The sequence below is a fragment of the Paracoccidioides lutzii genome (genome assembly GCF_000150705.2).
Source record: "Paracoccidioides lutzii Pb01 unplaced genomic scaffold supercont2.10, whole genome shotgun sequence".
Taxonomy (NCBI): domain Eukaryota; kingdom Fungi; phylum Ascomycota; class Eurotiomycetes; order Onygenales; family Ajellomycetaceae; genus Paracoccidioides; species Paracoccidioides lutzii.
The window spans coordinates 537,435-556,433 of record NW_015440956.1 but is presented as its reverse complement, the minus strand read 5'-3'; the positions used below and the strand labels follow the sequence as shown (position 1 = coordinate 556,433).

The following is an 18,999-nucleotide window of genomic DNA, read 5'->3' as shown; positions in this document are numbered from 1 at the left end:
TCTTCTAACAGCCAAACCTTCTGAGGAACACTGCGAAATAATTGGACAGGAGCTTAATCTTATTGTAACTGGGAGCCATGACTTGGACCTTAGAGTAAGGTGTGCCTTTCAGCCCGGTTCCCCGAGATATATAATCAGACATCCCCCAGATATTTGGTCCCTACCGTCTATATGTTTTTGTAGAACACCAGTGATCCTGCGCATTTCGCTGATCTGTGTTGTTTCTTCCTTCCTGGTGGCCCGGCTATTTGCTTCTTTCTCTTCTCTTCTCTTCTTTTTTTTTTTTTTTTTTTTTGTGTTCTGCCCCCTCCCCCTTTCGGATTCATCATCTGATCGGCATTTAAGGAGCTCGATCCCGTTGGCTTTGTATTCGTACTGGTTGGTGCAAGAACCAAACTCACGGTGTATTCTTTGTAGAATCGCCGTGCCCTGACCAGGATGGCTGTCTGGAATCGCAGCAAAGGGGATGCTTCTTCCACGGAGAGTCAGACAAAAAATGAGTTCCCTGAACAATATAGAGTCGAATCGGAGGCGCAGGGCGTCATCGACAATGCCGAGGAGGACGGATATGAGCTTCATCGTGGCCTGAAAGCCCGCCATATCACCATGATTGGTAATTAAATTCTTTCTTGTCATAGGCTTCTTCGCGATTGCATTGCTAACTAGTTCACCATGCAGCTATTGGTGGTGCCATTGGGACTGGACTTATTATTGGTACGGGCTCTGCTCTTGCAAGGTTAGTACTCTGTAGCTGTCCACCTTTTCTAATAGTGCAGTTATTTTCTCTTAAGTGTATGTTTATCTTCTTTTGACTAACTTTTTTCTGGGGGACCATTTAGAGCTGGTGTAAGTGATTCCAGTGATTCGAAATCCGGCGAATGATTTCAGATTGCCGAATATGCTAACAATTTTCTAGCCTGCGGCTATTTTGATCTCGTATACGTTTGTCGGTTTCATCGTCTATCTCGTTATGTGTGCTCTCGGCGAAATGGCTGCATGGCTTCCTCTGCCCTCCGGTTTTACCGGTTATGCCGTTCGCTTCTGTGATCCAGCTCTGGGTTTTGCTGTTGGTTACTCGTCAGTTCAGCCTCAGTTCAGCCTCTGTTCAAACCCTACATCAATCGAAGTGGAGTTCCGTTAGCTGACAAATAGTGGATACCCAGGTACTACTGTAAATACATTATAGTTACGCCGAACCAGTTAACCGCAGCTGCGCTAGTGATCTCCTACTGGGTCGACCGGAATAAGGTAAATCCAGGCGTCTGGATAACCGTATTCTTGGTTACAATAATTTGTATCAATTACTTCGGCATTCGCTTTTTCGGTGAATTCGAATTCTGGCTATCGACCTTCAAGGTCCTTGTGATCGTCAGCGTAATCCTTCTATCTCTGATCCTTGCCTTGGGTGGTGGACCGGACCACGACAGAAAGGGGTTCCGCTACTGGAAAAATCCAGGTGCTTTCAACACATATATTAACGAGGGCAGTTCTGGCCGCTTCCTCGCATTCTGGTCTACAATGGTCATGGCGTCGTTTGCGTATCTCGGAACTGAGCTGGTTGGTGTGACTGTTGGAGAGGCCCAGAACCCTCGCAAGACCATCCCTCGCGCTATCAAACTGACCTTCTACCGCATCCTGTTCTTCTATATTTTCAGTGTCTTTCTCCTTGGAATGTTGGTTCCGTATAACTCCCAGGACCTTATCTTCTCAACGACCAAATCTAATTCTGCCGCTGCCTCCCCCTACGTAGTGGCCATTCAGCTCTCCGGCATTAAGGTGCTCCCGGGAATTCTCAACGGATGTATTCTGCTCTTCGTGTTCTCTGCTTCCAACTCGGACATGTACATTGCGACAAGAACGATATACGGCCTGGCTCGTGAAGGCAAAGCACCCAAAATCCTTGCCAGGACTGACAAAAGGGGTGTTCCCATCTATGCTCTGGGGCTCTCGTCACTATTTGCACTACTAGCTTTCATGAACGTCTCAAATGACAGCAAAATCGTGTTCGGCTATTTCGTGAACTTAGTGACCGTATTCGGGCTGCTGACCTGGATATCAATCCTTGTTACGCACATTTACTTCGTCCGAGCCCGCAATGCGCAAGGGGTTTCGGAAACCTCTATGGCATTCACTGCGCCCTTTGGCGTCAGCGGTTCATATTTCGCTCTCGCCTTCTGCATCCTCATCTCGCTTACCAAGAGCTACAACGTGTTTGCTCACGACCCTAAAAAGTATGGAACGTTTGATTACAAGAACTTCATCACCGCCTACTTGGGTATCCCAATATATCTTATTCTCATCTTTGGATACAAATTTGTTACCAAATCCAAAAGTGTGAAACCCCACGAGGCGGATTTGTGGACCGGGAAGGATAAGATCGATCGTGAGGAGGCCGAGTTTTTGGCCAGGAAAGCAGCTGAGAACAAAAATCACAAAAAAGCCGGGTTTTTCTATCGCCATTTTCTTTCTTGGTTGTTCTAATGATGTTGGCCTGGGAGAGACACATTATATTCCATTTATCATTTGCCTATCGTCCTGCGTTTTATGGCTTGGGCTCTTGGCTCTAGCTTTGCAGTTACGGTATCCTTAGCATCCACGGTTCAATTTTCATGTCGTCATGTCCTGTTTAACCGCATTTACGATTCTCCTATCTTGATGAGTGTTTCGTCCAAAAATCCTTTCAACACATTTTTTTTTTTTTTCCCTCTCTCTCTTTGTTTCCTCGGGTGGAAACCCTCTTACGACATACACTGCTTTATTTCAGGATTTTCTGGCGCGCATCAGCTTGGCTATAATCATTTTCGCGTCAGCAAAAGGTGTCGGTCGAATCCTCGCGAAATGTTATTGGTAATTTTGAGTCAATGTGAGAATACAGGTTTCTTAACGCCACTTGTTAGGAGTTCATTAATTCTTGTTCCCAAGTTGGTTGATTTATGTGGTGTAATGGTGCTTTGGTTCCTTTCCCCTGTTTATATATCATTCTCCATGCGCAAAGCTGATAGGCTTGCTTCATCGTGCTGGGGAACAGATTTAACTATCCGTGCTTGCATGATGTAGTTTATTCTGAACGTAAGGTTGCGTTGATGAAGCTACTCCAATGGTTACCCACCCAGCATTTCCCACCATATTTTTTTTAATCGACCGCCTCTTTATGTTTTATGTCAGTTCTACGCGACAACAGCACCAACTTTGCAATCGCTCCTCAAGTTTGACCCGGTGCTCTCGAAGCCGATCCTATGCTCGGAAAGAGCCTATGAGACGAAGGAATATATTTAAATGCCACATATTTAGTATCGTTAAGGCCACCAAGGCAGAATTTACAAAGGATGCTTTTTTGCTTTATGCACACCGATAGGTCCTGCTCACTTTGCGTTAGCCTCCAAGAATCGAAACTCCTGACATCTCCTGTATGAAAGCATCCCTGCTCCCGGAATAAAACCGAAGAGAAAAGTGGATATCCTAATTAATCACTAGGATCAATCATATTTTCCACTTGTCACTCCTCCTTGAGGTCGCGATGCTCGTTACATAATCATCGGCCCGAGGAGACTTCCCAAACCTCCACAGCCGACATCAAAAAGTGCCTTCGACCTTACAGACACTTGGGAGCGATTTCGTTTGTTGTGTCCGCGACATGGAGAAATCCACGTGGAGTTCCTCATCGAATTACCATTCCCTTGGTTTAAGAATTAGGGGCACTTTGCTGTTTTTAGATCCGAGGGACTCAGTTAGCTCCACAGAATATTCCGAGAGGCTGGGGGCTACGGGCGCTAACAGCTTCATGCGACTGGACACACAAGAATATTATATGGTTAGCACCATATTTGTTTTTGACGCTTCGCCCCTCTTCTCTCACCTTTTTATAACATAGCCTTGTCTGGCATCTCCAATGCTTAATTCAATTGATTTTGTTCTTCAGCATATTCTGTAAGGATACAGGTTTTGTGCAATTACGAAGACAAATTGGTTCAATTTGCGTTTTGTGTTCTGGATTTTTTCCACCCTTTCCCCCCCCCCCCCTTTTTTTTTTTTTTTTTTTTTAAAAAAAAAAAAACGTGTTGATCCCAACCTTGCATTGCTCAACTCCCAAACGGTGGGAGTTCCACCACGTTGTACAGTATAACCAAGGTTTTTGTCATACGCGAGCTCATGACACCGTCGCAGCCGGATTCTTCAATGGCAACCCCACGAACCCCCAAAAGCAGCCATGACTTCAATCTGCTTATCAACAATCTCAATGTGACGTTTAACCTAGACCTTCCGAATCCTGCAGTATCAACCCCGAAACGCCGGCCTGGGGAGGAACGAACATTTCCCGAAAGATGTGTTGGTCTCATGAAGTTTCTATATTACAACAATCCCGACAATGTTCAGCGAGTTATCGATTCCTTCCAGGAATGGGCGAGGGCGTTTTTGTCGGACTGGATGCCCAAGACACGCCAAGAACCGGGCACTCTGCCATCATCGCGTCCATTTATCCGCAGCAACACCCTGTCTATGGCGAGGAATATCACTCCGGAACAGCGGGTTAAAGTCCTGGATTACTTGTGGACTCTCTTGCGTGATGAGGAATACATTGTGACCATGGGGGCGTCTAGAATATCTAAAGACGTGAATACCACACCTTCCACTGAACAGTCATTGACAGAATTGGAATCCGGCTCTCCAGCTTCATTTGCTGGAGGATCAATATCGGGATCCGCAATTGTATCCCCCAACTTCCTTCGAAAGCAAACATCAAGTAAAATGGCTTCTCCCTCTAAAAGAAAGAGCGGCGTCAATGATTCCGAGGTACTTGTGACTGCTCCTAATTCCCCTTCCCATTCGTTCCATATTACCACGTTGTCATCGGATGATGAATTTGAGTATTCCGATCTGGACAACTTCGATATTGCTCCCATTGTTGATTCAGTGGATTCGGCTGATTCATCGGATAATAATCACCAGAAACAAGGGAAAACATCACAGAAAGCTCAAAAACAACGGAGAATAGAAGAGTTCATGACAATTTCCAAAAAAGTCCAGAGTACTTTTTCACCCCCAACCTTCGGGAAAACGCCTCTAGGTAATCAGAACTCGGAACATAATGCGAACACGAGTTTTTCAACAATAGCAAGCAAGCCAACCTCCTCAACTACATCTTTCGGAGCTAGTACTGTGGCTACATCCTTTTCCCGTGGCTTTGGAAAAAATCAGTTGATTGAGATTTCACAAGGCCCTTCGACAATCCAGGCCTTACAAAGTGAAGAAGCCACAGCCCTGTTCGAGAACGCAAGTTTTGGACACAATCCTGGGCTGGATTGTCGAGAAGACAAAATCCGTAATATTATTCGAGATCTTGAAGAGAATGGGCCTTTCTCAAAACAACATATTATCAACAGTACTGTTCCGCTTCGATACCGATACGAGGCCCAAAGGGCTGCCCATTCTCGTCGTATTCCAGTTGAAACCCTTCTCGAAAAAGTAGATCGGGATCGGCGCAAGTTACCTGAATATGAGGATTTCTGGAATCACCTCCATGACGGTCTGCCAACATCCTTGGAGAAAACGAAGTCAGGGCCTTGGGAAATGGCAGTAGAAATGTATGAGGATAAGCTTTCAACCGGTGACGTTGTTACTCTCAGTGGTAAATTGTCGTGGTGCAAACGGAAGGGCTATTTTGACCTTTCTCTGAACCCTCTAAAATTTGAAAGAAGTTACCGTTTTTGCAGACGATTTGGATCTGATCGATTCCTTGAAATAACATTCCCAGTCTTGACAAGCCCACCATCTCGCCTTGCCAGGGATACGGAAGAAAGGGAAATTTTACTGGAAGCGATCTCGAGATGGTTAGCAAACAGTGAACATCATCTCCTTGGGAGGGTGTGGAGATCGTTTTACCTTGAAGATGTTAAAGAGAAATCAAAAAGAACCCCAAGGAAAAACGGCATAGAAATGTCGCCCGAACTGGAAACAGGTTCTAAGCGAAGTAGGGTGTTTTTGTTTGCAATCAGTGGAACTGACTTCGGCGAATCCACGATGGGAATTCCGCTCCAGAACCAAACCTCTGGAAACCGGACAAAGATGAGTATAGATGCATTAATTAACTGGCATATGCCTATAGCCGATAATATCCATCAATCTGACTGCAAGCTATTCCAGCGACTCGCACTTGGGCTGTCACGTACACTGAGCACGGTGGTTCTACGACGGGAGGAGGTCATATTTTGTCCGGATCCACCTGGATCCGTAATGAATGATGGCTGTGCGCTTATGTCGAGATCACTTGGGTTGGAAATCAAGCGTATTTTGGATCTGGAAGCCCTGCCCGCCTGCTATCAGGGCAGAATTTCTGGCGCAAAAGGGATATGGATGGTCGATTGCGATGATTCAAGGTTTAAGGGTGGGGATCGAGGTTTCGGACTGGAAATTACTGAGTCACAGCTTAAAATAAGTTATCCACCTGGACCTCCTCACAATCCAAGGCTAGTTGACGATACGCAGTTGACATTTGAGGTGGTTCAGTGGTCGCAGCCACTCAATCCTTCCTCCCTCAATCTGCAAGTTCTCAAGGTCCTTCAACATGGCGGTGTTGGCCACAGTCATATTAAAAAACTCATACAGCAAGAAATTTCTATTTTTTATAAGGAATTCTTGAAAGTTATACATCTTTCCAATGGTGTTGCATGTCGCAAATGGCTTCAAAAGATGAAGCGTTTCGGTGATGACGGATACAGCTATAAACGGCAAACCCGTCGTATTGATAACTTCTTCCCATCTCAATACGTGGAGCAGGCAGTCCTTCTTCTGGATAGCGGTTTCTTACCACTAAAACTTCCATACTTAACACAACTCTTCAGATGGATCCTGAAGGATTACCTTGACAGCCTCAGAAAGTTAAAAGTCAGTGTCTCTCAATCGACGTATGCATATTGCATTGCAGATCCTCTTGGAGTATTAAGCCCGGACGAGGTACATTTTGGGTTCTCCCACGAATGGGAAGATGGATCAGTTGTGGTTGGTACGGAACTGCACAACATTAATGTTCTAGTCGCTCGCCTTCCTGCTCATCTTCCAACCGATATTCAAAAGAGAAGGGCGGTTTACAAAAATGAGCTACGTCACTTTAAAGATGTGATTATTTTTCCAACCACCGGTGATGTCCCATTAGCTTCTCTGCTTTCTGGCGGTGATTATGACGGAGACCAATGCTGGGTTTGTTGGGATCCAATCATTGTGGGAGAATTTTCAAATACCCAGTTCGACCCAAAGACCATACCATCCAGTGAGCAGCTTGGCCTGGTGTGTTATTCCTTGCCTATGAATCAGATGCGTTCTATAGATCAGTTCCTTGCCAAAGTTTTTCTGTTCAATGCGAAGCCGTCGCAACTTGGACCTTGTACCATCGAGCACGAAACTCTCTGCTACCATAACAACGACCTTGGTTGTAAAGGTGCAGTTACGTTGGCCTGGTTACTCAGCTATCTAGTTGATAGCAAGAAGGCCGGGTTGGAACTACCAGGCAAGGCTTGGAGGCGTTTACGAGCAGAGTACATGCCGGTGAAATTGGAGCAGCCAGCCTACAAAACCTTCGAGCATGAGAAGCGAAATAGTTCCAACATCGTTGACTATCTGCTTTTTGATGTGATAAAAGCCGAGAGCGATAGAATACTCGAAGATTTTGATAGGTTTTGTGAAGAACATTCCGGCCTCCCCATTGACCCTCACTTAGTTGAAGCTTGGAACAAAGCAGAACAGCGGGCGGCAAATGAAAAGCAGGGCGGTAAGCTTGAGCTATATGATGCTCTGCAAGGTATCAAAAGAAAACTTAGAAATGTCAAGGAAGAGTGGGACGCGTGGAAGAAGTTAACAAATAATACCTCGTATGCCATGAAGATTGCTGAGGCGGCACAAAGACTACAGCAGGTTCAGCCGCCATCTTTCGAGCATGACCTGAGTTATACGTGGCGAAACAGCCAATATGAGTGGGAAAGATTTCGCGCATCATGCGCATACAAAGATTCCAGAGCAGATTTTGTTTGGTATGCGGCGGGCCCCATTCTCTGCGAAATGAAAGCAAGGGCGTTGGGAGGATACCGGATGGTTGAAAGTCAGATTTATAGCACCCTAAAAGTAAATCGAAATTCTGCCAAGAGGGCTGTGGGGCGCATTATGAGACGCAAGAGTGGTGAGGAAAGTGACTGAGGATGACGATGATGATTTTGATGCAGATGAATCTCTCTTTGTGGATTTGGATGAAAATATCAATGATTCCCGGCTTGATGAGGAGTGAATGCCGACTTCATTAGATTTTGAGAAGGACATGTGATTGTGTTTCACACAGTGGTCAAAATTATTGATTTGAAAATTTTTAGAGCTCTTAAGATACCATTGAAGTTGATAATTTTTTTTCTTTGCTCTTTTTTTGCTTTCTGTTGCCTGGTTAGTTATTCAATGTCGTGGAAAACTCCGGCTGAATTTTGGATTTTCCGTGTGTTTTAATAGCCAACCGTGAAAATGTGGCCTACTGATGCTTTTTGTCCAACCGAAGTTTTGAAGCTGAGAGATAAGAGAGATAACCGCTCTTTTCCTTTGTGTGGGAAAATTGGTACTTTGTTTCCATTGCTCCTGTTTCCCCAATTATTTTTTTGTTATGATTGGTTGGTGCCATTTTTCGAGTGATCCGTTGTTGAAAGTTTTATTGGGGGTGTCGAACAGTGAAAAACCTGGAACAATTTTCCATTGTTTGCTGCTGGGGTCGTCAGCCTCATTCACTGTCACTGAATTTCCGGTAAATCTTACTACTTTTGTTTCTTAGAAATGGCTCATACATTGATATATAGAATATCACCCCATCCCGCATGCTCATTGTCAAAGCTGACGATACATCTGTTTGCCGTAGGGCCTGTAGTTTTCCTCCGAAGCCCTGTGTGAATAGGGGTTAAGGTTTGAAGGTTGTTACGGAGAATAGATCACCCGACGCCGTAATTAAACAATGAAAAAGAGCAAGTTACACATGACTTGGCTTACGCACCACGGCAACTGTAGGGCTTATATAAAAATTGTAATAACTAACTAGCTAGTTATGTTAACTTACCATTTGGACTGATCAAGGAAAATGGAAGAGGCTGATAGAAACTTGGTAGAGTTGATCCAACACACCCTACGGATTGGCTTTTTATCAATTTTCCATAGTACCTCGCCACTGCCGGGTCGACATCATGGTAGAAAGCCTCTACCGGATTTCTGGCAATGCTGGGAGCTCAGGAGGGTATACCTCACTGGAGATTATCACATATTTCGGTTGATTGGCCTCCTCTTCCGGACTAATGCATTCTAAGGTTGTTTGCCCTTTTGCTGGCAAATACCTGGAAATAACTCCACCAGCGAGGCCCTGAGCCTCTTGTTTTTTTCTTGCTGAGCACTTGAAGTGCTTCTGATGCGGGTATGCCACCGTAAGAGCTCACTGAGCTACGACCAGCTCTCCGCGACCTAGTTCAACAAGAGCGCTAACAACAATCCTAACTGCTTCGGTATCGACTGAAATATCTAGAACTGCAGGAAATGCTCCTGTTAACGAGCGGCACGGAGGAATGGCAGAAGGAGGTCATATGGAGCTGGCGTATGATAGCTGCCAGGAACCAGCACAATGGTGGGTTGGAGTTCGCCATTATGCCAAAAGCAAAGAGTGAATATGGAGTGCCATCCAAGAAGTGGGGTTTATTCAGCTGAAGGCATGCTCTTTTTGTAGATACCCTAGGAAGGTATCTACATCCTGCGGTCATGTTACTCTTAAAACTACTATGCATGGTATATCTCCCCATTCTCCTCAACCGCTCTCACTAGTAAATGCCTGTTCATACCCTCCATAGATTTTGTCAAGGTATTATTGGTGATCTTTTCGTTCAAAGAGGAACCAAGAGATATAGAACGGCCCTCAATGGTCAGACCCCAATTCATTCAGAAACAATAATGGGTGAGACAGGGTGCAGAACCAGGACAATGACAAAGGTTGTATTCACTCGATCAGACTGGGAAAATAGTTGGATACTGCATGAAACTTTAGTAAAAGATAAATGGCAACGTGCTTCTCAGACTTGTCGAGACTTCTCCAGGTGTTCATGCATTGAAGATCGGAGATATGATTTCTCTCCGTCTCATGAGAGTATATCATCACTGATATTTTACGCTGCTGCTTCATCCAATTGCAGGCGCTGAAGTCCTCCAGATTTTCCCCAACCCCAAGGTCAATGCTCGAAAATATGACCTGATTCAAACTCAACCCATCACCCGAACAGACTTGTTGCTACCCCATAAGATCACCGAGGTGGCTCTCTTAAAAGTGACATGGTTGATACCACCGCACTTTAAAAGGTACGTCTTGAATCCATAATTTAAGGTACATACATCCTCCGTTGATAGGCAAGCCAAATATTGAACAAGAAATGCACGTATTCTCCCTGAACTTCAGCGAACAAACCATAGTTTCTTGGAGGATTAAAGCGGCCAGCCCCTAGCGCTCCTCCAGAGGTCGGGGCTGAATGCGAGTGAGACAGGTCTTTCTGCGCAATCCTTAACGTTCGGTGACTGAAAGGTAAGGCGATATGCATCACTAACTACAGCTGACAGATGCGTAAGATATGGGATCCAGCCGGGGTTTAATTTATTTTCACCCAACAAAAGAAATAAACGGCCGCCGTCGGAGGGTTCTTTCCTCAGGGAAATGTCTCCAGTAAGATGACAGAAACCCATCCGCAAAAAGCAGTATCCGAAGCCGGTGGTATATACCAGAAACGCTGGTACGTGCATGTGTACTTGCATAGTTCTTCGCAATGAGAAAGGTACCATGTCATACATCTAAGCCTAGTGGTCTTTTAATAATTTCGGTTGGGGATATTCGAATCTAAAAATAAATAGATTGACTGAGAAGCAGTTTTTACAGGAAGTTCCCTATTGACACTGAAGTAAACCCACCTATCAGCTATGCGCGTCGACCGGGCTTGCAGACGGGTTGATTGCAGTCGGGATTGCCAGCGCAGAGAATGGATTGGGAGTCGTAGAGGGGTCCAAGAGTACCTTGGTTTCCAGCCCGTTTCTTCACCTTGCCAAAATCACCAGGGGAGGTGTTGATGTTGGCATCATATTTCTCATAGGCGTTACGCATCGAGTTGTGACGTTCATGCAACAGTTTATGGGAATCGACCAGTATGATTCTCATTCGCTTAAAACATTTCTACGAGATCTGATCAAAAGTCAAAGCTGTCTTGTGACGAGAAAGCCATGGTGGCAGGCCGCGGGATTGCGAAGATGGAAGATGGCAATTGAGATGCTTTTGTCATTGTCTTTGAGATGATCGGATAGGCACTGCGTTTCAAAGACGAAGCTCCTATGCGTTCGGGTGAAGGAGAAAGCTGGGGGCCATCGGTAGATAGTGCCTTGAGACCAAAAAAATACAGGAGCCTCACAGATTGCTTCTTCTGCTCATGGTTTTGTTGACGCTTGTGAATATGGCAGATGAGGACTAAATTATCAAAATCATATTTTTAAGAGCCACCAAAGGATGGGGAAATTGACTGGAACAGCCTATCACCCGTCAAGGGATCAAATTATTTCTGGCGAGGCATCCTGAGACAGCGAGCATTACATGTTCATAGTCACGGATGATCTCGGGGAAATTCCAGTGGAGATAAAGTTCTCCATACTGAATCCCGAATGATTTGTTTGTTTTGGGGGTAGTCTCAGGATATGCTTCTCCCCCGATTCAATTACGTTTTGCGTTTGGATAAAATAGACGTAGGCATTTGTCTATAAGGAAAATATTGCAATCTTTTTGGCATTCAAATCATAGAATGTATTTGAACTCTTAGTTTTGCCCAGTTTTCAGAATATATGAATGTACTCCGTACCGGAACTGGGATTGTTAAATAAAACACAGATCAAATGGACATACATTCATACATTCATTTCATTGAAGTATATGGGCAATTTAATTGTCAAGTTGAAGTCAGGAAACGACCCCAGCACAGCCACATTGAGCGGAGACACATCTATATCATAAATAAATTTGTTGTTGTTAAGAGAGTGGGTTCAATCCTAGACCCGGATTGCTGCGGAAACCTTGTGCGGTCTTCAGATGGTCATCAGAGGCATTATGAAATGATTGAATATTTTTTATCCTTGATGCGTTTCTCCTCATTTCTCTGGGTCACTGGAAAGCGTCAAAGCAGAAAAAAGAGTAATACCCGTTGAATCTGCAGTTACCAGCGTGGAAAAATAACGATGGCATGAAGTGGAGTGAATGGCTGATACTGATCTTCTCGCAGCGTCAATATTCCCCCACTGCGGTGCCATGGTATTGGTTGCGAACAATCATGGTTTTTTTCGAACTCTGGTTCTCTACAAATCTTTCTTACTAATTTCCCCCAGCTTTTAAAAATAATAGCCACGGACCATTTGTGCTTTAACCCCGTACTAAGCGAGTTAATTAAATGTGTGGGGGCTGAGATTTTCCGATTTCAGGAAGAAATGAAGCAAAATAAAACAAAAGCTAGTTTGTGGCTTTTTTTGGTGGAATATTTTTGGGAGAATAGCGAGCACGCCGGCCACGGCCAACCGTTTTGACAAGGTTCTGCATTTGTCTGTTCCTCCGCCCGTCTCCAGTGAATCTGTGAATCTGCAAAATCTGTTAACGGTGGGCGATTATTAAGAAAAAAAGAGTTAGTTATCAGGAAGCTTCCAGATTGAGTTTGCAGCTGTTCGCTCTGCGCATGCGGGAACGGCCATGGGGCGTTTAGTATTCGCAAAACCAGCGGATAGATATGATATCGCCATCGTGTGGTAGCTATCTCCCTACCACGAAATGGATCGGAACCAGAATAAACCAACTCCATACCTCGGGAGGTATGATCATGTAGGGTTGATGGTCGATATGAACTCTAGGCCTGGAGAATGCGAACGGCTGGCACTTTGATCATCAGATTGCGCTCCCGAACATTAACTACCGGATTAGGACTTCCAATAAGGAAGGGTTGCAGATACAGGGCAAGGGTGTAATAGTAGAGGAAGGCAATATAGTAGAGCAGGATTTGGAAGGATTCCTCCACGTCCTTTTGACTCCTTTTGAAGTGTGTGTTTCTTAGATGAAAGTCTTAAGCCGTTTAGAGGAAGAAGGACTATATCAATCTCGTTATCAGAGTTCAACAAAAGCAAGTTGTTAGACACTCTTCCCCTCATCAACCGCATTGCGCAATTGACGAGCAGAATGCATGGATGATATGGCATCATGAACCTGGTTCGAAACGTCAGCGCTAACAGCGAGACGGTAACCATGCATATCTGTGCCCCGCTTGTTCAGTCTTTAAGGGAATGTGTAAGTTGACGATGATGATATCAATTCATCTGTGCAGTTCCCTGGTCTAACCCAGACACGATGCTTAATGACCTGCAGCGGGCAGAAGGCTATATATATATATATATATATATATATATATGTTCTCTGAAGGATGTAGCACATATTAATAGATACTACATCCCTGCTCCGCCGCACCCTGGAGACTCCCGAGGTCGCATAATTGTGTTGCTGTATTGGACCATGGATCCTCGGTAAAGTTTCCGAATGTGCACTAGCGGATCGGCGATGGCTTGGCATCTGCGCTAGGCCGCTGTAAGTTAAACGAGGGTTGATTAGTCATCTCCTCAATGGGTCCGTGAGAGCGCATGTGCCAACAAGGTTTGCTAGCGGCATCATTCTCTGCTCTGACTGGCTACCGCTATCGTTCACATGCAAACCCTAACCTTAATTCCCGGCGCTGATTCGCAGCCGCGCCGGTCACATGTCGTCGGCGCTGGTCTCAACTCCTCCAGGGCTCGTATTGTGTGTGCACTTTTGCTGTCTGCCATTGTCCCATGCTATCCACTCCATTCCCCCTATTGCTTCCACGGCGGCAACTTGATCCCTCCACTTGTTAGTTCACGTTAGTTGGTGTTTCTGCGTCTGCTTTCTGTCCGCTTCTTTGCCCTGCCGAGACTTGTCCCCGTTGCTCTAAATGTTTGAACGGTGGCAGAGCTCCCCTCCATCAGCCGAGTATATCACTGCTCCACTGCTCCATTGCTCCACTGCTCCACTGCTCCGTGAAGCTAGCAAAAGCACACCCCCTTTGGCCCATTGATACCATCATACCACCATGCTCAGTTAAGGTAGAATCAAATGCTCCTCTGCATTCTTATTTCAATGTGAGAAGCTTAATGCGGCCTGAATCGATTCGCAGTTCGACACAAACCGTTGATTCTAATAAGTAAGGTTCGGCATCAGAACGACGCTGGTTCATATTCTTTAGCCTGATGGGCACAACCCCCAGTCCATTTTAGGGGCTTTTTCACGTGTCAAGTGTGCTGGGATCCCATATCTGGAATTTCGGCCCTATCATGGGGGAATCTTTGCAACCTCGCCACGATCGTCAGTCTAGTTTGACATCGCAGACTCAACAGGATTTGCCTCTACCTGAGACTTGGCCTGTACCCAAACCGCCTACGTATGTTGTTAATAGCACCGCTCATTCTCCTTCCACTACATCTTCGAGGTCAAGTTCGATCACAACGACGACTTTGAGAACACCTGTCAGAATGGCGCCATCTGGCGCAATCCCTTCCAAGATCGATATGGATAACGAGGATCGTAGCAAGCGGGCTACCAGCGTACTCTCAATGGATGATATTGAGGCTGCACAGGCGTTGGAAGGCCTGCGATCAGGTTGGTTTTGCATGATCAATTTGTATATATATTTGGAAAGCCGACATTCTGACGCGTTTTTTGGTTGGATTTTTGATTAGATTTTGGTAATTCCCCTGGGTCATCTCGCAGTGGCAACCCATCATCTCCTCCCGCAGGGTCTTCGTCTTGCCAACAGCAACCCCCTGAGCCATTGCTGTCCCTTCTCACCTCATCTCATCCTCTGCTATCCTCTGCCATCAACGGCTCCGTTTCCGTTTATACCTCTTCTAAATCTTACTCTCCAAGGTTCAAATATGGTGCTGAATTTCTGGAGCGAAATATCGGCTCTCCAGTGGCTAAGAAAGTGGGCTCCGTCGGGAAAAAGACCGGCGTAGAAGGGGGAATCCGTTGGGCGCTCCAGAGACGTCGAACGGACGACAGGACGATCGACTCAGAGACTCCGGACAAACGTCGGAAAATTAGCAACACAAACGTTGATATGATTGACGTTGAAAAAGGGATGGCTGAATTAAACCCTTCCCAGACGAGGAGACCATCCGTTGCTGACTCTCTCCCGCCATATGATACTTTTTCATCGCCCAATTATGAAGAGTCGGTTGAATTAGACAGGAAATTGGGAAATAACCAATCGTCTACATGGCAAAGCCGATTGGTAATCTCCACCTCCGGCCTTGGCGTGGCGATGAGCGAAGAGTCTCTCCGCAGCTTGACCTATTGTCTAAGCTGGCTCCGCTGGGCAAACGGTCGACTAGGCAATTCAATCGTGTCCTTGAAAAGGGTTCTGGAAGAATACGATGCTTCCAAGAAGGAGCAGTTGTCGTCAATCGACGGAGTCATCAATGCGGAGATGAAGTCCCGAAACTCTACTCGCCTTTCAGAACAGGTCCAACAGGTTAAAGGAGATATATTATGTACACTCAAACAGGTCATAGACGTCGTCTCCAAATATGCCGGCGGTGCACTGCCGGAAAACGCCCGACATCTCGTACGAAGGCATCTCACATCGCTACCCCAGCGGTTTCGCGTAGCATCCACTATAACCCTGCGGGCAGACGGCTTCAGTGCTGAGGGAGACATGACCACCAGCGCACAGCGTGTCCTTGTCCTAGCTGAAGAAGGATTGGACATGATGGCTCAAGTCAGCGGCGTGGTCAACAATACACTGGTCAGCGCTGAGAGCTGGTGTGAGAAGTTACGGAGGGGTCCTAAGCCTTCTAGAAACCAACTGGCATCGTCGGATCAACGACCAATGATGGAATTCGATAGAAAACCACCTGTATCTGGTTCTGAGACGCCGACAGATGTTGAAATGACGGGGGCCACGGAGAAATCATAATATTTTTTTTTTCCTTTTTTTTTATTTTGGTTGCAGCCAATACTGGGACACGCAATGACCGTTCCAACCAAACCCCCTATCAACAACTTGACCAATTTGGAAATTAGTTTGTAATTTTCATGATTTCCATACGTCATCCTTGTGAATTACTTTCGCCTACAATTTTTGCTATTTCCAACCTATTTGGATGGTCCGATATCTCGACCGACTTGAGTTCACGGTGATTTCTTTGAGAGAAGCAGTGATTTCTGTGTGTTTTGCGACGAATTATTCTAGCTCAAACACTATTTTTACTTGACATTCTTCCTTGCGTTTTTGGCTCAGCGCTATCTTTTCCTCCTACCTCTATTATATTTACCCATCTTTCCTCTTTGCCATTTCATATCTGATGTTCTCATATCTTGGATAATTCGGTATCTCAGTTCGGCAGTTTCTATATGACTTTTTTGCAGTGATCCACTGAACCTTTGAGGACAAAACACACTCGTTTGAATTTGAATCATTTTGCTTTTCTTACCACCACTTGCCATATACTGTTGTCTTTTCGTTTTGCCCTGACGCCTAACTTCTTTTCTTTTTGCTTAAACAGGTTCTTGTTACCAGTTCTAGCAATACTCTCGTCTATTCCCTGAGGGTGTCATTCTTTTGATACCCTGTCCACTTATCACACTACCTCTTTTTAAACTACAACCTCTGCGTGTAAAACCTTTTCTCATCTCGTCCTTTTGGATTTCCTTGGTTGATTGATGGAAAAGAAGGATAAAAGAAAAATTGAAAAAATTTCACATTTCAAGGTTTTGAAAATATGTGAAAGTACTTACTAACTACCCAACCTATTATCTTCGATTTATATGATTTTCACTGACAGCTTCATTGGAGATCTTGTCGCTTCGAGCTGCTCTCGGGGGTCCTTCGATGATCATTCAGCTACTCATTTGTGTCTAATCTAATTGAATATGAGTCGAATCATGTCAATGCTTTATGTGATCTTTGTGCCTGTGCCCAACTTTGCCAATAGCTAGACGTTCTGTCCTTGGGAAAGGCAAATTCACATGCGAGCGAGAAAGTCACTATATTCAGATTGATAGAATCAAAACAATCTAAATCAATGTAGCGATGCCCAGGTCGCCACTTTTTTTTATAGCCTCGAGTTTCCCTTTGTTGTGCGTTTCCTCATCAAGTTCAAGTGAATGCGGTAGGGTAAGATCTCATGAGACGATCGGAAATGCTAGGTCAAAGATAACAGTCTGGAAAAAATAATTAGTCCTTAGCATAAAGCTGCTTTAAATATTATACCATATGTGAAATCCTTTTTTAGCTGCATTAAACAGCTATATTTTCTCAGTTGTCCTGTGTTCAGAAACTTAAATTCTTTGATATTTATGTCGAAACGTCAGTTACTTTGTCTGACATGTCAACTTTCAAAGACAGGATAATGTCTGTCCTCTGTCTTTAGATATGATGTAGAAAAGAAGTGACATATTACTCAATATCTTGAAAAGATAGACTACAATATTTTACTCTCGAAAGTGGGTTTCAAGATTCCTCTCAATTCACTTGTCTGTCAACATGGATTAAGTCAGTCATCATTACTCCTCAGTGTGCAACACATCTCACAAATAATGATAATGAAGAAAAGTAATTTACTTTCTACTTTTCCTCCTTCTAGATTTTATGCAACTTCTCCCATCTTCAATTCTGGGTTTTCAAAAATATTCATGCATCATCAGAACAAAACTACAGCATTTAAACCACTGAAACGGAGCACAGATTCTTTGATCCTTTCAACACCATATTCTCTTCGATAATGAAAATCAGTCTTCATCCTTCTCAAGCACCAGAACTGCTTTTATCTGTCAATCAGTCAATATCAGATACAAGCGACCACAGGGTAACCCAAACCGCCCTTCCATCGTCTATTCTCCTTGCAAATCTGATCCCGGCAATCCTCCTCCTAATATACGCCCTCCACATCCTCCATCGGATCCTGCAATTTTGGAATATTATCGCAATCAAACGGCCATTCGGAAAACTAGGCTCAAAGCTCTTGAATATAAAGGGGGCATGGACAGGACGAAGCCGGAGGAAAGACGGATATGTTCATATCAACACTCACTGTAGCCCTGACGGTGGTCGCGACAGGGGCGAATGCAGTGACGGAAGTTATGAGGAGATTGAACTGGGAGGCGAGCAGATGGACGGCCCGGGGAATGGAAATGGCATGGACATTTTAACCTCAGACCCAGCCACTACTTCTGATCTTCTTTCGGCCCACGAATGTGAATATTCTGCCACACAGTATACACACCTAGATTCCCCGAACGACCCACGACGAGAAACCTCCCCATATGGTCAGGCGCCTTTTCCCAAAGAGCAGCAAATGGACGAATTCGACATTTCTAAATATATCGATTCGGAGAAGTTGATGTTTCGAGATGGCGTGCTCGCGGTGCGTAGTATTGGGAGTGAGAGGGGTTGTGTTGAAGAGGGTGAAAATGGGGAAGAGGAGGATGGAAGTTTAAGTTTGAGGGTGCATAGGACTGTTGATTGGGCGGTTGACAAGGCCATCTGTTGGCTGGAAGGGTGACTCTGGTAAGAGCTTGATTAAGTATTCCAATGTGCCATGGAAATGAGGGTAGGGGCAATACATAAGGAGTATGTTTTGGCTTCACTCTCTATTCACTCAGGTAGAAAAACAAATTGAAAAAAGTGAGAAATGTGAAAAGGCCTTTTATTCCCTGTTAAATTGTACGAGTGCAATGAGAGAAAACGTACTTCTCCCAAGAACCCCCTAATTATAAATTCCGCCGCCTATCTTATTTCGATAGCCTCGAGCTGGAAATAAAACAACTTAAGGCGATCAATTCCCATTCTCAAAGAGGCACGGGGGGGCAAAACAATACAAACGATACTTCCTACGTTGCAATTTTCTTTCTCTTTTTTCCTTTTTTTA

The 18,999-nt window shown here is 44.8% G+C and overlaps 5 protein-coding genes across 5 annotated transcripts; all 5 read left to right on the top strand.

Moving 5' to 3' along the window:
- Positions 1-438: 438 nt before the first annotated feature.
- Positions 439-2,481, top strand: PAAG_04187 (dicarboxylic amino acid permease; the record flags this gene model as incomplete). Its single annotated transcript, XM_015845201.1, has 5 exons — positions 439-613; positions 679-736; positions 840-846; positions 917-1,077; positions 1,164-2,481. 5 exons carry the CDS (start codon positions 439-441, stop codon positions 2,479-2,481), a joined length of 1,719 nt encoding a protein of 572 aa, XP_015699427.1.
- A 1,695-nt stretch (positions 2,482-4,176) lies between these two features.
- PAAG_04185 (hypothetical protein) lies at positions 4,177-8,184 on the top strand (the record flags this gene model as incomplete). The annotated part of the gene is made up of 1 exon (XM_015845200.1): positions 4,177-8,184. The coding sequence occupies one exon, from the start codon at positions 4,177-4,179 to the stop codon at positions 8,182-8,184; it is 4,008 nt and encodes a 1,335-aa protein (XP_015699426.1).
- Positions 8,185-10,716: 2,532 nt separating this feature from the next.
- On the top strand, positions 10,717-11,332 carry PAAG_04184 (hypothetical protein; the record flags this gene model as incomplete). The annotated part of the gene is made up of 2 exons (XM_015845199.1): positions 10,717-10,788; positions 10,961-11,332. 2 exons carry the CDS (start codon positions 10,717-10,719, stop codon positions 11,330-11,332), a joined length of 444 nt encoding a protein of 147 aa, XP_015699425.1.
- A 3,071-nt stretch (positions 11,333-14,403) lies between these two features.
- On the top strand, positions 14,404-16,046 carry PAAG_04183 (hypothetical protein; the record flags this gene model as incomplete). The annotated part of the gene is made up of 2 exons (XM_015845198.1): positions 14,404-14,728; positions 14,809-16,046. The coding sequence occupies 2 exons, from the start codon at positions 14,404-14,406 to the stop codon at positions 16,044-16,046; spliced, it is 1,563 nt and encodes a 520-aa protein (XP_015699424.1).
- Positions 16,047-17,853: 1,807 nt separating this feature from the next.
- On the top strand, positions 17,854-18,633 carry PAAG_04182 (hypothetical protein; the record flags this gene model as incomplete). Its single annotated transcript, XM_002793864.1, has 1 exon — positions 17,854-18,633. The coding sequence occupies one exon, from the start codon at positions 17,854-17,856 to the stop codon at positions 18,631-18,633; it is 780 nt and encodes a 259-aa protein (XP_002793910.1).
- Positions 18,634-18,999: the final 366 nt, after the last annotated feature.